General features: G+C 32.7%; 5 protein-coding genes across 5 annotated transcripts; 2 read left to right on the forward strand and 3 right to left on the reverse strand.

Annotated features, from left to right (window-relative positions):
- Positions 1–609: 609 nt before the first annotated feature.
- LOC118272751 (zinc finger CCCH domain-containing protein 3) lies at positions 610–1946 on the reverse strand. Its single transcript, XM_035589405.2, has one exon. The coding sequence runs from the start codon at positions 1944–1946 to the stop codon at positions 621–623; it is 1326 nt and encodes a 441-aa protein (XP_035445298.2). The 3' UTR covers positions 610–620.
- LOC118272873 (U6 snRNA phosphodiesterase 1) lies at positions 1863–4185 on the reverse strand. The gene is made up of 5 exons (XM_050693295.1): positions 3733–4185; positions 3478–3620; positions 2804–2990; positions 2281–2443; positions 1863–2152 (listed from the first exon to the last, which is right to left on the reverse strand). The coding sequence occupies exons 1-5, from the start codon at positions 3816–3818 to the stop codon at positions 1970–1972; spliced, it is 762 nt and encodes a 253-aa protein (XP_050549252.1). The 5' UTR covers positions 3819–4185; the 3' UTR covers positions 1863–1969.
- Positions 4186–4382: 197 nt separating this feature from the next.
- LOC118272749 (protein ecdysoneless homolog) lies at positions 4383–7383 on the forward strand. Its single transcript, XM_035589403.2, has 3 exons — positions 4383–4774; positions 5185–5387; positions 5994–7383. The coding sequence occupies exons 1-3, from the start codon at positions 4564–4566 to the stop codon at positions 7290–7292; spliced, it is 1713 nt and encodes a 570-aa protein (XP_035445296.2). The 5' UTR covers positions 4383–4563; the 3' UTR covers positions 7293–7383.
- LOC118272874 (uncharacterized) lies at positions 7373–10460 on the reverse strand. The gene is made up of 6 exons (XM_050693294.1): positions 10137–10460; positions 9089–9266; positions 8589–8666; positions 8141–8287; positions 7709–7843; positions 7373–7622 (listed from the first exon to the last, which is right to left on the reverse strand). Exons 1-6 carry the CDS (start codon positions 10268–10270, stop codon positions 7452–7454), a joined length of 843 nt encoding a protein of 280 aa, XP_050549251.1. The 5' UTR covers positions 10271–10460; the 3' UTR covers positions 7373–7451.
- A 544-nt stretch (positions 10461–11004) lies between these two features.
- On the forward strand, positions 11005–15529 carry LOC118272748 (xylosyltransferase oxt). The gene is made up of 4 exons (XM_035589402.2): positions 11005–11830; positions 11948–12090; positions 12431–12588; positions 13645–15529. The coding sequence occupies exons 1-4, from the start codon at positions 11235–11237 to the stop codon at positions 15448–15450; spliced, it is 2703 nt and encodes a 900-aa protein (XP_035445295.2). The 5' UTR covers positions 11005–11234; the 3' UTR covers positions 15451–15529.
- Positions 15530–15538: the final 9 nt, after the last annotated feature.

A 15538-nucleotide genomic window follows, 5' to 3' on the forward strand; every position in this document is an offset into this window, starting at 1 on the left:
CAATAAAAACCATTAAAATCTAGGTAGAAAAAAACAATTAAATCATACATTACCTAAGAAGTCCAATTGATACAACAACTTATTTCACAGCAGTGATAGCAAATTCGAATGTTTTTAGTTGGTTTTGTTATCAGAGGTATAAAAATGTGTGGAGGCGAATAGTCATTCCTTTATCAAAGCTCGATAATGGATTAAAATACCTGAGGTATGGAATGGAATATGAAATAATGAAATACGTTTTTATTCCTCAATAGAAAACGACAATAATGCACTAAAGGGATAAAAGAATAACAATAACAAAAACAACTTATCTTTAAAAAAACCTACCTTCACTATACTTTCGAACATAGTGTTAGAACAGTTATAGTCAACACTTTATTCATAATTCGGGTATATTTTTCCTCGGCCGATGCCGGTCATAATTCGTTTGAGCAGCCACTAAAGCTAAAGCCGGGTCCAGACGAGTGTAACGTGTAATGTAATCCACCGTGTAATGTAACACGAATTCTTCAGCGCGAGTGTTACATGTAATGCTTGTACTACCGTCCACACGTAGAATTCGTGTTACATTACACGGTGGATTACATTACACGTTACTCGTCTGGATAATATTGAAAGTATCATAGTTGTATAAATGAGGGTAATGTCCCTAATTTGCACCTAGTGGGTTTTATAATTTCACATGTTTCATTAGAATCATTGTTGCCTTTATTTTCTTCGTAATATCTATGTTCAGAGTAACTCTCGCCTTTTTCTTGTATTACTTTGCTGCGGTTTATATATTTCGTTTTCTCGTCGACATTTGGTACTATATTATTTTTATTTTGTTCTAATTTACTGCTACTGTTACGATCATTTTTTATTTTTGTGCATTTCTTCTTTCTCAAGTTTGAAATGGTTTTATTATTTCTCTCTAAAGGCAAATGCACATGACGTTGTAAACACGTGCTACCTTTCTCACAATATCCCTTTACAAAATCTGAGCAAATCTTTGCCTTTTCATTTAATTTAACATGCAAATAAGGGCACTCTGTTTTAGTGCAGGTCCCTTGTAAATAAAAATAACAGGTGGGCATTTTCTTACTTGTTAAATCATGAGACAAAAGGCAGTCCTTATCATGACAAATACCTTTTATAAATTTCCGGCAAATGGAAACATGTTTCTTATCATGAAGAAATTCACAGGAGCCACGTGCATTTCTTAAACATTTTCCAAATTTACGGAATAATGGACATGGTATGTTATTTTTCTTTAGATTTCCTTTTATTACTCTTTTAACCCTTGATGGGACCACATGATTTGATTTATTATATATCTTCTTCTGAATATCTGTATGTATAATTGATTTTTCGAGTTTTGAAGAACTAATATTACTATAATTGACGATTTTAAACACATTCTTTGTTCCACTGCTTCGTGGCATCTGAAAATTTGCTTCAAAATTAGATACAGAGGTCCGGTAGCAGGCACTTTTATCTTTGTCTAAATTTTTCTTTACATCCTTCAATGAAACCGTTTTGTACTTGTTGACTTTAAAAGTAATTTTAGGCTTCTCTATTTTTGGCTCTATACATGATTTATTGGCTAAGTTTTGTCTAACTAAGGAATAACGAGATTGAGTCACAGGAGCCTCAAATACTTTTGTTGTTTTGTCTGCAACTTGCTGCTGATATGTAGTGTATGAGTCTTGTATATGAGGTTGAACTTTGTCTATGTTGAAACTTGATTGATAGTAAGTATTACTATCTACACTTTTATATTTTATGAAATTGGGATTTATATATATTTTGTTCTTATTTTGAATATTGCACGGAACACTTGGCACAAAATAGGAAAATTTTGGATTAACATGCATACTTCCATTAGTGGAACCATAATTTGGGTGAGACCTATTGAAATTTGGGTTAATATAAACTTTATTTTTACTGTTGTCTTGGTTATTCATGTTGAATTTTTTTTAATACTCTACTATGCCAATGAGTACTGAAAGTACTTGTTCCCACTTTTACAATTTATTGTGTCAATTAACACTGTACTTAAATCTTTTTCGATCTCCTGCAACAGAAGATCATTTAATGTGTCAATAATAGTGTCTAATTCAGATTTTTTATTCCCATTTGTCCACAAAAGGCTCATATGGAATGATGGATCCTGAAAAGAAAAGCGACTATTATTTTTTGCTAATGTAACCAGCAACTAAGACCTGCACTGGTTGCATTATATATTTACTCGATCTATTATAGAAAATTCAAAATATTTAAAAGAAACCCTTCACATACCTCATAAAATGTTGGCAACTGAAATTCAGTCAATACATCATCCACCTTTTTTGACACATTTAGTAAGTTTTTATGACTGAATGGATCTACATCAAGAGATACAAACGTTCTTGACTGGTCCTCGTTGCAATATACTTTGACTGCAGCAAACCCTATATCAAAACTGAAACATATCAATTATTATCTAAATAATTTATTAAAAATATGAACAATTAAAAATATATACGAATAATTTAAAATCTTTAATGACAAATTACAAATTAAATAAACATTGGCTGGATTTATCCATATTATTAATTATTATACAATGGTCTTGAGGTTTTACAAAGCTAGACATTGTAATGTGACCCTATTTTCAAATAATCAGTGAAAAATTTTTCAGTGGTGAATAAGTTGAGCATTAATATTAAATTTCCCTAATAGATACCTTTTTCTTGTGCAGATAACAAATTTTAATTAACCTTTCTTAAATAATATAAAAATAACAATGAATAATTTTAAAAGTAAAAATGGAACATAATACCTTTCAACAGTGCTGAGAACTTTCTGAAGTGATGAACTGAATGTTGATATTAAATGATACTTTAATACAAATGTTTTTGACAAACTTATATGTAAATCATCACAGCGATGGCATGTGTCCACTTTAGTTAAAACAACCTCCTCAATTTTTTTTAACAAATTGAAAACAGCTTCTGTGTGATGATGATCTACAAAATATGAAGAAAAGTATAGAAATCAATTTTCTAATCAAAGAGAATGACCAAAAATGTATGGAGCAAAAACCCAGAATCAATTAAAATAATTTATGTGTATGTAGTTTATGCCAAATTCAATCATTGTTTTCGAAGTAACCAGTTTATCATGGTCTCTTTGTATGATTTTGATAAAGATTTAAAAATCAGTTCTTATTGGTTTTTGAACAAAATTACTTCATGGTATGAAGTGGTCTTATAGGTTTAGGAGGTTTGATTGTAATCATCATGAATGTAATTCATAACAGTCTGTATTTTTCATCTCTTTCATTAGTAACAAATCAAAGTAGTCTGTTAATTACAAACCCTAATTACTACACAAAATTATAATTTACTGCAAGCTACCAAAATGAAAGGAATATTTGTTATGTCTTACTTATGGTTCATAAATTATTTTAATCAACACTGGATGTCTAATTGTCACAATTTTAATTTCACTTACAATTCACATAAACAAATGTAGCCCAGTTTCCTCTCACATGTGGAAATGACCGCAACCTGCCCCCATGAAGCTGTGGATCATCAAAATGAGTATCACTGGGGACAACAGCCACTTTGCTCAAATCAGGTGTGGGTAGCTTAGGTCTGAAATATAAACCAACAAGCAATGTTATTTATGTATGATTTACAATGTTTTAGAATAGCAACAAATAAATAACTAGCTATCAACACTTATGTATAGTTGATAATTATATACCTCTTATTGGTTCCATGGTCTATTGTGTCAGTATCACTATCTTCTGAATTGGATCCATATTCTTCACATATGTAAGATAATGACATTAGTTTCTTTAGGAAACTATCAGAGGTTTCAGATATAATTATTATAATATCTGCTAGTAAATAACCTACCTATTTTACACCAGGTGTTCTGTACCTGCACTTTATTATCACATTAATAATTTAACCAACGAAGTAAACAAAAGTTCAAAACCACTATAGTTACTAGGTACGTGCGATTATCGTAACGTAGGTAATAGCGAAATAAATTGGAATGCGTAATAATTATATGAGAGTTTTATTCTGCCCACACAAATTCAATTTACGCACAAATTTCGTACTTTATATTACACTTTACTTTCAGCTTAGAGAGACGAAAATATTTAACAAAGACAACTGTGTTAAATGTGACAACTCAAATTGTCAAAATTAGAAATAAAGGTAGGTACATGCCATTTTTAAGCCGTTACCAGACGTTCAAATTTAGTTGGACCCGACTAAATTGGAACATGAGAAGGGCTTTAGTAGCGTCAAAATCGGATAGCAGGCGCATCATTATTGAGAAAAAGAAAATAAAAGTGTAGTCCTTGGATCATACACAAAGCTCTTTGGATTATTTACTGACACTTGCACTTGACAGTTGACAGTTTGGTGGCATTGCGGAGTCGGTTTGAGATTTTTATTTCATTGATGACTTTTTGCCACTATTTATTTTCATCCTTGCAGTACCTAATAGTGCTAAATTAAGCGAAACACATTATTAAGATAAATTTCACAAAAATAATATAAGTAATACACTGATTTTGAAATGTCGAAGAAACATAAATTGCCTGTAGAACCAGCACATGATGATACTATACAGTGTTTGTTTTTCTCACCTAAACTTGGTCCGGATTCGTTATCATGGGATGAATTGTGTTTGGAACTAAACAATCTTATTAAAAATCTAACCCAGGACTACATATGGCATCGAGATGAGTTTATAGTTTACGCTCCTATTAATCAAGACTCTAATTCAGGTGGGTTGCCCTTTAGGTAATTCACATGCATATTTTATATAAAAAAAAACATAATATCGTTTATTTATTACTTGAAGAAGAAGGTTGCCGGAGTTGCGTATCATATGTACCAGTTTTATGTACATGATTTAGGTACTTGTAACATTAAAACTGTATGTTTATTTTGTATAAGTTTTTTAAGTACAGTGGACCTCAGGTAATCCGACAAACATTATACAGGGCAGTGTCGGATTATAGAGCACTGCCTAAGACAAGGGTTTTTTGGTAGTTGCCTGTGCATAGTCTGGATTATTTTAGAAAAGAATACCTCATAATGTGACAAATAACATAATCTAATTATAAGATTCTATATATTATAAAACTAAAATAATACGAGCATATTTAATTCCTTACTTATTATTTCATTTCAGATTTGCCTCATCATCTTTGCAGTACTACTTGTTTTGGTGATAATCTAGAAGACGAGTGGTTCATTGTCCATGTTTTATTAGAAATCTCAAAGCAATATAAAGAATTGATCATTCAAGTAAAAGACAATGATGGTGATTTCCTTCTAATAGAGTCTGCCAACTTCTTGCAATCCTGGGCAAATCCAGAAAGTACTGAAAACCGAGTAAGTGGCTTGGGTTGTATTTAAACTTTTATGTATATTTTACTTTCGACTAAAACACATGTTTCTAAAAAGCGAATCAACTCCAATCAACTGACAATCTATTGACAGGTATCAGTTAAGTTGTAGTAGTAGTAGGAGCATGAAACAAATACAAAGAGGAGATGTGATAACTGGGTTTCCCTTTAGCATAATGTACACTTTACATGGAATGTGGGATGTTACAAACCACACCCCTTTTTATTTCCCAACATACAGTCACACATTTTGCCAATTGTCCACATTTTGATGTGCCACTTGCTGATTGCTTATAACCTATCTACACCTTTTTACTTATATCATTGGGCATTTGTTTTGTCACAGTGCACAATCACATTATAGGCAAGCCTCATGGAGGAGTGTGATTATACTTCATTTCATGTTAGAAGACTTCATTTAAGTATTAACATTCAGTAGCAAGCTTTTGATAAACTGGGGTCATTGACGCTGACAAAATGGTCAATTAAATTCATTTTTGCTTATACTTTATGTACTGTCAATACTTAGAAATAAATTGAAAACATTTTATAATTACGATAACATAATCAGCATTGTTTTTTAATGTTCCAGGTTTTTATTCACAATCATCATATTCATATAATACAACCCGAAGTAGCTACTTTAGAGAATAAGTTGGAATTACAAGAAGCTTTGAAAATTATTTCTGAAACACCACATTTAACAAAGTCGTCTAGAGAAATTCAACAAGCTATTTTGAACCGTATAGGAAGCTATCCTGAAAAATTGTATGAACATCTGCACAAAGCTGTTGTACACATACCTTCTGACCTGGCTACTCTGTTGAAAATGAAACCTTCTCTTATAGCACCTATTGTTGATGCATACTGCAACCATGACATTATTGATGCCAAGTATTGTAAAAAGATTGATTATAATGACTGTGTTACAGTTGAAATTACATTCACCAAATTCTTATATGCCATGTTATTGCATTCTAAGCTTATCAATCATGCTAAGCAATACATACAAACTGACAATGATAAGAAAAAAGTTCTTGGTCTTAAGTTAACATTAGGGTTTCAGATTATTATGAGTAGAGCCACAGACAACATGTTTTTATCCAAGGAATACGACAGATTTCTTAATAACTTAAAGCAAAATGGATACTTCAAAAATAATATTGAAGGTTCAAAAGAGTATAATAATTTGATAGAAAAGGCGCAACACTATTTTTCTACAGTGGAATGTCCTGTGAGTTCAAATGTGTCTCACAAAATTTCGAAACTTTTGGCATCAGACGATTTTATTGTGGTAAAAAATTCAATAAAGAACTGTCCAGTGGAACATCTTGACCATGGTGGAGACAATGAAGACTGGTTAAATGTACATCCAGAACAGTTAAATGAGTTATTGCAAAACCGTTATGGAAATAAATCAAACCTAAAAAATGATGATGTTTTAACATCCCAGAGAATAACTAAAGAGTTGTCATCATTTTTGAACAAAACTTCAGATTATGAAGGAATTGAATCCACTCGCAATGAAGACTCTGAACAGGAAATTGTCTTTGAATCAGACCAATTTGTATCATGTATAGAAAAAATGTTAAATTTATTAAGCACAGGCGAAAAAGGTGGAAGTGATACGGAAGACAGTGACGATGATTTCGATATAATGTACAACAACGAAGATAATGGTATTGATGAAGACGATGATGATGATGATTGCGATGTAGAACTTCAAACCAAGTTAGAAAACAATTCTGAAAACCTTAAAGACAACACGACAATACTGCGAAATATTATTCAAAGCATGAAAGAGGAAAAGGCATCCACAGGACCAACAAGTAACCTAATGAGTGTTCTAGGGGTAAGCAAATCTGAGTTATTAGACTCCGATGATGAATAAATCTGAGAATTTGCCAGCTCGTAATGCGATATATCGATATGCAGGCATAGTGAATGGATAATACAAAAAATAAAAACAGATTTTATAAAAATATAACATTTTATTTGATATAAATGATTAATATTGCAAAAAATCCGTAATATTCCGACACCTTTAAAGTTAGAGATGAGCGTATGCTCCTCCAGCAGTCACTATAGTTTCTCCAGTTATGTAGCTGGCGTCATCGGAAGCTAGAAACGCTACAGCGCTAGCGATCTCCGACGGTTTGCCAAAACGATTCATCGGGACTATCGACAAACTTTTTTCTTTTCCTGCCTCGTTACTAGTAATCTGAAAACAAAATAATATTTTAATGGGCATTTCTTGTGAAGTTCCATTCATATCCGATACTATTGAATTAAAGTAATAATACTCACAGCAGATGCAAACTTCGTGGGAACTATTCCAGGAGCAACACAATTTACTCTGATATTATCATGAACGATTTCTGTTGCTAGTGCCCTGGTCATGCCTAGAAGAGTCGTTTTACTGATACTGTAAGCACCAAGCGGCTGAAAGACAATACGTAATGTGTTATTATTTGAAATATTTTCATACACAAGTTATTATCGCAGATTAGATTTTGTTGAGGGTGGTAAATCATCAAAATACTTCTCCCGCCTCGGACGAAGCGAGAGAGAGTGTCAGGCTCTTACTGACTAAAAACCACTCCGTTTCTACTGCTGCTTTTCGAGCCGGAGCCCCAGTAACCCGCTAGGCAGTCCGTAGCTCCGGATCGCAGATTACAAAATTCGATCGATACAACAATACAAGATTCGATTTGCAAGATTACAAAAAGCAGTTGTTACCTCCATTGGTTGGTATGCGGCGATGGATGAAATAAAAACTATATTTCCGCCTCCTCTCTTTACAAGTTCGGGGTACGCTTCCTTGGCTAAAAGCCAAGCACATTTCACATTGATTTCGAATATCTTGTCCCATACGGCTTCCTCAGTCTGGAAAGTAAATATACCCATTTTTTATTTTATTAAGTACAATAAGTAGCAGTATATTAAACGTAACACATGAATGAAGTAGTAAAATAATAGACTTAGCTAGGTACAATTATGTTTTTTTTATAGGTATAGGTATGAAAAATAATTAATTTTCTTATAATATAGTCTATTACATATTTTTTTTACTTAGTGTAAAGACAATTTCAATTCAATAAGTTTGGGCATTATGTAAGAGTTAAGTACTAGAATGCACGGATTTTTTAATTTACTACTCGTTGACTTTTCGGCACTACCAACTCACCTCCAAAATCGGCGCCACTCCAGGGTTAACTGCAGCATTAGAAACAAGTATATCGAGCCCTCCGAATTTGCTTTTTGTCTGAAATACAATAATAATAATATAATTTTAGCATGAAGTTACCTAATACAGAAAGCTCTTAATAATTTCAACCAAATCAGCATAACTTGGATGATCGATAATTTTCAATTTTATAACAGCAGGTATTTTTATATAAATAAATAAATTTATTAAGAGGAATGTATACCTAGGTAGTTTCGGTAAACGAAGAACGATAAAATAAATAACCATAAACTACGTTTAAAAAAACTAACTTCAACCTCCTCGTTCTTTTCTTAAGTCAGTCAATAATAAAATGACCATTTTAAAACCTACTCCTAGTTATAATAAACACTACTGAAAACAGCATCAAAATCAGTTCAGCCAATCGTAGCAAACATACATACATACATACATGTCAAACTGAGAAGTCTGTTAATAATGAGTTCGGATAATATACTTACAAAATCAAATAATTTTTTTCGTTGATCTGCATTGCCTACGTGACATACAACTCCTTCGGCCGTGATGCCTTCGCTGCGTAAACTTTGAAGAGCCTGTTCCACATTTTTTTCTTTCCTACTGCTTATTACAACAGAAGCGCCTTCGTTCCCCAGCCGCTTAGCTATGGCATACCCAATGCTTAAAGGGAAATAAATTACTTCGTATTAGTAGATATAGGTATAGGTACATCTCGGTAAGTAAAACAGCAGTTGAGCTTAAAATCCCGGATTCAATGCCCGAGTTGGGTAAAGGTAAACCAGGTAATAGTCGGTAAAGAAATTTTTAATCTTACTACACTGTGCGAACTACAGCATTAGGTAGGTACCTATCGACCTATGTAGGTGGTAAGTCGGTCTACACTATCTTACTAACATTATAAGTGCGAAAGTTTGTGTTTGTTGTATGTTTTTATAAATCACGTAACGATCGTCATCGGGATGAAATGTGGAGCAGGGGTAGTATGGTCGGGAATAACACATATAGGCTACTTTTTATCCCGCTCAGAAAAGCTAGTTCCACATATTTAAGTACCTACTTTAATTTCCGAAATGATCATTGATCAGTCATCACCAGTATTGATAAAATGGCTGAGAACATAACGATAGAACGCGAACATAATATAAAATCTGTAAACTAATTTTATAATATAAGCAATCTTACAAATTATACCAATAAAAACAATAAACACCTTCATAGAATCCTAATAATAGTTTTACGTTCGACGTAAGTATACACCTACATACTGTATGTTTGATAAATTATTATCACACGAGATTGGCCTTTGAACCTCTGGAACTTTGAATTGAATTTGAATCCAACAAGTACATAAGTACCTATACAAATAATGTATTGGCATTTGTTTTTATTAATTTTGTTATTTATTGACACAATTTGTTAACTTGGATTACTTACTACTTTTATTGAAACTTTATTCTTATTTGTTGTATTCTAAAAAAAAATCAAACAAAAAATTGAAGTACCATCTTATTTGACTGTAATAAAACTTACCCTTCTGTAGAGGCTGTTACTATTGCCACTTTCCCTTTAAATCTACCATCGCTATGAATCTCCCGGGCACTCGTATTAAATGCATTAATCTTAGACAAGTTACTTCTTGACATCATTTTTAATGTATTGAGCATTATGAATAGTGATTATCGCGCTCAGGTGTGCGTGTTTTAGACAAAAACCTTGTTTGTATGTGTAAATATATGTGATGTAATTCTTTTTATAGATAACTTGTTATCATTATTAACTTAGGTAGGTAACACTGAATAGTCTGAATATCATTGCATGATATTACAATTTCTACTTAACTTTTCTGTCATATACGTAATGAATTTTACAAATTAGGCCAAAGATATCTACTGATGATGATAATTATATTTTAAAATTAGTAATATTCTTCCGCACATTTAGTATACGTAGTGCCAAGTATGGAACACTGTGAGGCCCCTCAGATTTACTTACTACCTGTCAACCACCTGTCCGGTTCAGCATCATCCTCCCATACATAGTCCTACAATTTGTTGGTCGGGCAGATTTTTATTTGAACACGAAGATATGGAATACAATTTACAATACTTGATTGTCCAAAGATATACTATGAACTTCTGCTTTGCTTAATATATTTATCTAAAAATAACCACTAATTTAGTTTCGTGAACGCATGCAAACACATATATTTCTATATAGCCATTATCATGTTACGTTATGTTTTGTATTAATTTTCTTTTATTTCTGGTCAAAAGTAACATAAAAAATAATTGACTGTCTGCAATTCTGCCTCCAAAATTCCTAAAACAATGATCGAAAATCAAAAAATATAATAAGTGTAGGGGAACATCGAACCGTCTGATTGACAGTTTGTTTGACGCTATTGACACTGACAGGTGACATACACACGTAAATTTGGTTTTCGTAAATCGAAAACAATTTTTATCCGAAAGAAAGGTCACTTAAATTAATTAATCAAAGAAGTAAAAACTAGATTAGTATAAAATGTAGGTAGACATTAACCTATAGAGTACAATACATGTTGTATAGATAAGTTGTATAATAATAATGGTCATTTAAAAAAACTAAACAAAATGAAACATCGTTGAAATGGCGTTTTTATTTAGAAAATATTATTATAAGTACACGAAGTGCTTGGTGATAACGGTGTTATTAGCATTTTTTATACACATTTTTATCGCAATTAGTTTATTTCCCTCAATAAATGATAATATATCTATGAATAGTGGTTATGTATCCAGTGCTCGACAGCTAGTGGGTGAAGTTTCCGCCAGAAAGAATAACATTGGGTTTGGTGACGATGAAGACCTATCTTCTAACAACAAAAATCATAACAAGCCTTCGACATATCTTAGGCTTGAAGAACTGGATTTTAAACCTCCTTGTGAAATAAAGAGTAAGGAAGCCATATCTGCTATTCATCGGGCTAAGACACAAAATTGCAAGCAACAAATTGTGAATAAAACATGTCTTATTCAAAGTGGAAGTTTCTATCCTCATGAATTACCCAATACTTGTCGCCGTGGCCAAATGACATTTGGTAAATACTTGGGATGTTATGCTGATCAGAAAAAATTAAGATTGCTTACGGGTTTCTATGGCAATTATGCAAACACTAATTCGCCAAGTGCTTGTTTGGATATATGCATACAAGCTGGATTTATGTATGCTGGAGTTCAATATGCGTAAGTAAGAACATAGTTACCTGTACACCAACAGTTATGAGTCTTTTATTTTAAATTAACAACTTATTACATTTAAATAATGTAAAATGTCTCAATTAAATTTATTTAATTTTCTAGCTCTGAATGTTTCTGTGGGGAAAGTCTACCTCAAGCCTCGGCTGCTGTGGCTGATCATTTGTGTGACATGAAATGTCCAGGAAATGCGACACAGCATTGTGGAGGCTACTTTACTATGAACATTTACGAAACTGGCTTATCTAGTAAGTTTCCTTTTAATTTTAACAATATTTTGGAAAGTAAGAAAAACCTTCAGTCTCATGTCAATAATAATAATAATAAAAAATATATATAACTACAATGAATAAATCCCTCCTTAATACCATTTCAGGAAATAAAATAAATGGTTAAATTGTAAACAAATATATTTTCTGAGGAAACAGAATCTATGTTTCTTTTTGTTTTTAAATATACTGCCTGTCTTTAAAAGAACTTGGTTTGTAGATATCATTTTAAAATTGTTGTTAATTTGTCACCTCACCTTTTTGTCTTTGTTTAATTATAACATATTTTTATGAGTGCTATATATTATTTGTTTTACAGAATTCACACCTAGAGTACCTATAACAGCAAGCAGTAAAAATGGGCCTGTTCAAATTGTGTTCCTATTGACACTGAATGGGCGCGCATTGAGACAAGTTCACAGGCTGATAAATGTTTTATACAGAAGCAACCATTATTTTTACATACATGTTGATAAGGTAAGTCTACTGTTTATAATCAGTTTTTTATGAAATATAAAACCATTTAATAAATGTGGGGACAGGGCACCTGATTGTAAGCAATTGGGTACACCCATAGGCATCAGAGAAGTTACTAGAGTGTTGCTGACCTCTTGGGTATTGGAGGCCCCCCTCCAATAGGGGGGTATTCAACCTTTGGTCACAAAATATATCACTAAAGTGGTGAGGTGAAAAAGGTGATAAAACCACTATGCAAACCCATTCCTGCTAAAGCATGGCTCCCATGTTTAAAACCATAACTTAACTTACTATGTCAGTTGACTAGAAATGTAGGGCAAAACAACATTCATCATGAAAAACTTTTACATTTAAAAAAGATTTTTCCTCATACAAAACTAATTTCATTTTAAAATGAAATGACTGTGAGTAAGCCAGGCAACAAATAAATATAAATATGATAAGGTTTTCAGTGCAAGCATGACTGCACTGATTAATAGTTAGCACTGTTATCTTTCGTTGCTTATCAATGCCTGGCATTAAAATTATCCAAGTAACATTTGATTAACAAATAATAAATTATTGAAAATAACAATAATCAATTAAATTTCGTGGTAACAGTGTTAGCGCAGTTGAGCAGATTTACATTAAAATGGTGTTGTGAGTGCGTTTACAAACATACAAATTCACAAACACACCACACACAGACCCAGAACAACATATTGTGGATCACACTAATCCGCGTATTCTAGAGTGGAGACTGCGTCTAGGCAAGCGTCGTGTAGGTCGCCCTCCAGTTAGGTGGAGTGATGATGTCCGCAAAGTGGCTGGTTGTGGTTGAATGCGTAGAGCTGAAGATCGAGCTAAGTGGCGAGCCATTTGAGAAGCCTATGTCCAGCAGTGGACGAGAACAGGCTGATGATAATGATGACGAATCCACATTGCGCAGCAGCCGATTACCTAGCCACTACGCCAACCGTGCAGTCAAATTAAAATATTCAATCCTGTTGCCCACCACGGACTTATTGTGCGCGACCAGTTTCTACCCACATTAATTTACGTTTTTGTTTGTTTCAGAGGCAAGATTATTTACACAGGAAACTATCGCCTTTAGAGCAGTTACCTAATGTAAAATTAGCGACAACCAGATTTTCCACAATTTGGGGTGGTGCATCATTGCTCAAAATGTTACTTGCAGCTATGAAAGATTTTATGTCGTTGGGATGGAAGTGGGATTTTGTTATTAATTTAAGTGAAAGCGATTTTCCCATAAAATCTTTGGAAGAATTAGAAAACTTTTTATCAGCAAATAAAGGATTGAATTTTGTGAAATCACATGGCCGAGAAGTTCAGAGGTTCATTAAAAAACAGGGCCTCGACAAAACTTTTATTGAATGTGATACGCATATGTGGCGTGTGGGTGAAAGAAAGTTGCCAAGAGGTATCATAATAGACGGTGGAAGTGATTGGATTGCTCTCTCTCCAGAATTTGTGTCCTATGTTGTAGGAAAACAAGATCAACTGTTAACTGGATTGGATGTAATATTTCAACACACGCTATTACCAGCAGAGTCGTTTTTTCATACAGTATTAAGAAATTCACATTTCTGCGATTCTTACGTTGACAATAATTTGCATGTTACTAACTGGAAAAGAAAATTAGGGTGCAAATGCCAATACAAGCATGTCGTCGATTGGTGTGGGTGTTCACCTAATGATTTTAGAACAGAAGACTGGCCTCGAATACAAAACACTCAGGACAGACAATTATTTTTTGCGCGCAAGTTCGAACCTATTATAAATCAAGAAATAATAAATCGAGTTGAGCAATACATAGGTATAAAAGATCACCATTTGATACCAAATTTGGAGGCATATTGGCAGAGTATTTATAATGTAGAAGACATGACAGCTAGTACCGATGATATTCTATTGACCCATGCTAGCAGCATTGTAAGACATAATGCTAGAATACTCCTAGAAGAAGGTTGTAAGATCGAACCTGACATAATCATTGAAATAAATTCTTATAATTATGCAGATGTGTATAAAGGAAATTTAATATTACATAAAGCTATTGTACATGATAACATAGAAATATTAATAGAGACTTGGTATAAACCTAAAAAACATATAGAATTAAATTTTGAGAATCCTTATATGGATAATATAAAAATATTTAAAGTAAGTTCTGATTACGACCAGAAGGAAACCACATTCAGAAACCTAGCTGGTATTTTGGGTCCTTTATCTGAACCTATTTTATTATATGAATTTTCTGCTCAACTAGATAAGAAAAGTGAAAATTTAACTTTAATTTGGTTAGATCCCACTGGGGCGATTGGAGACGTTAACATGATACATGTAGATGAGAACAATCTAACTAATTTTATAAAACCTAACTTAAAAGCGCCCCTTTTACCGGGTATCTGGAAAGTAGGTTTATTTGAACAAAATAGAATAATTGTAGCAACTAAGTTCCTTATATCACCCTTAGAATATTTTTCTGGTAAAGACTTGTCACATCAAGAATCTAGTATAATTCATAGCGGATCTCAAAATTCCTACAAAAACTTTTCTAATATTAAACCAAAGAATTTTCTTCCCGACAATGAACAGAGCATATTATTACAGAAAATTTCGCAGTCTAATATTCAAAGAATAGACCAAGATTTAAGAGAATGGATAGATGGACTGAGTTTAGAGTTTTATAATGTATTAGGTTCATGTATTACGTTCAATAATGAAATCAAAGAGAAATTAATATGTGGTCGTCATAAGTTTGAAAACTGCGCTACTACGCAGTGGAGTTCATTGACACCTGATCCTAAAGGTACGATAGGCAAATTAAACAAGAAAACTGGACAAATGGAAAGAGTATGACAAAAAATGTTTTATAGTATTATCAAGTTTTATTGATACTTACATAATATACAATGTTATTTTTCAGTACATATACCAATTTTTGTTT

Source organism: Spodoptera frugiperda, chromosome 4, assembly GCF_023101765.2.
Source record: "Spodoptera frugiperda isolate SF20-4 chromosome 4, AGI-APGP_CSIRO_Sfru_2.0, whole genome shotgun sequence".
Taxonomy (NCBI): Eukaryota; Metazoa; Arthropoda; class Insecta; order Lepidoptera; family Noctuidae; genus Spodoptera; species Spodoptera frugiperda.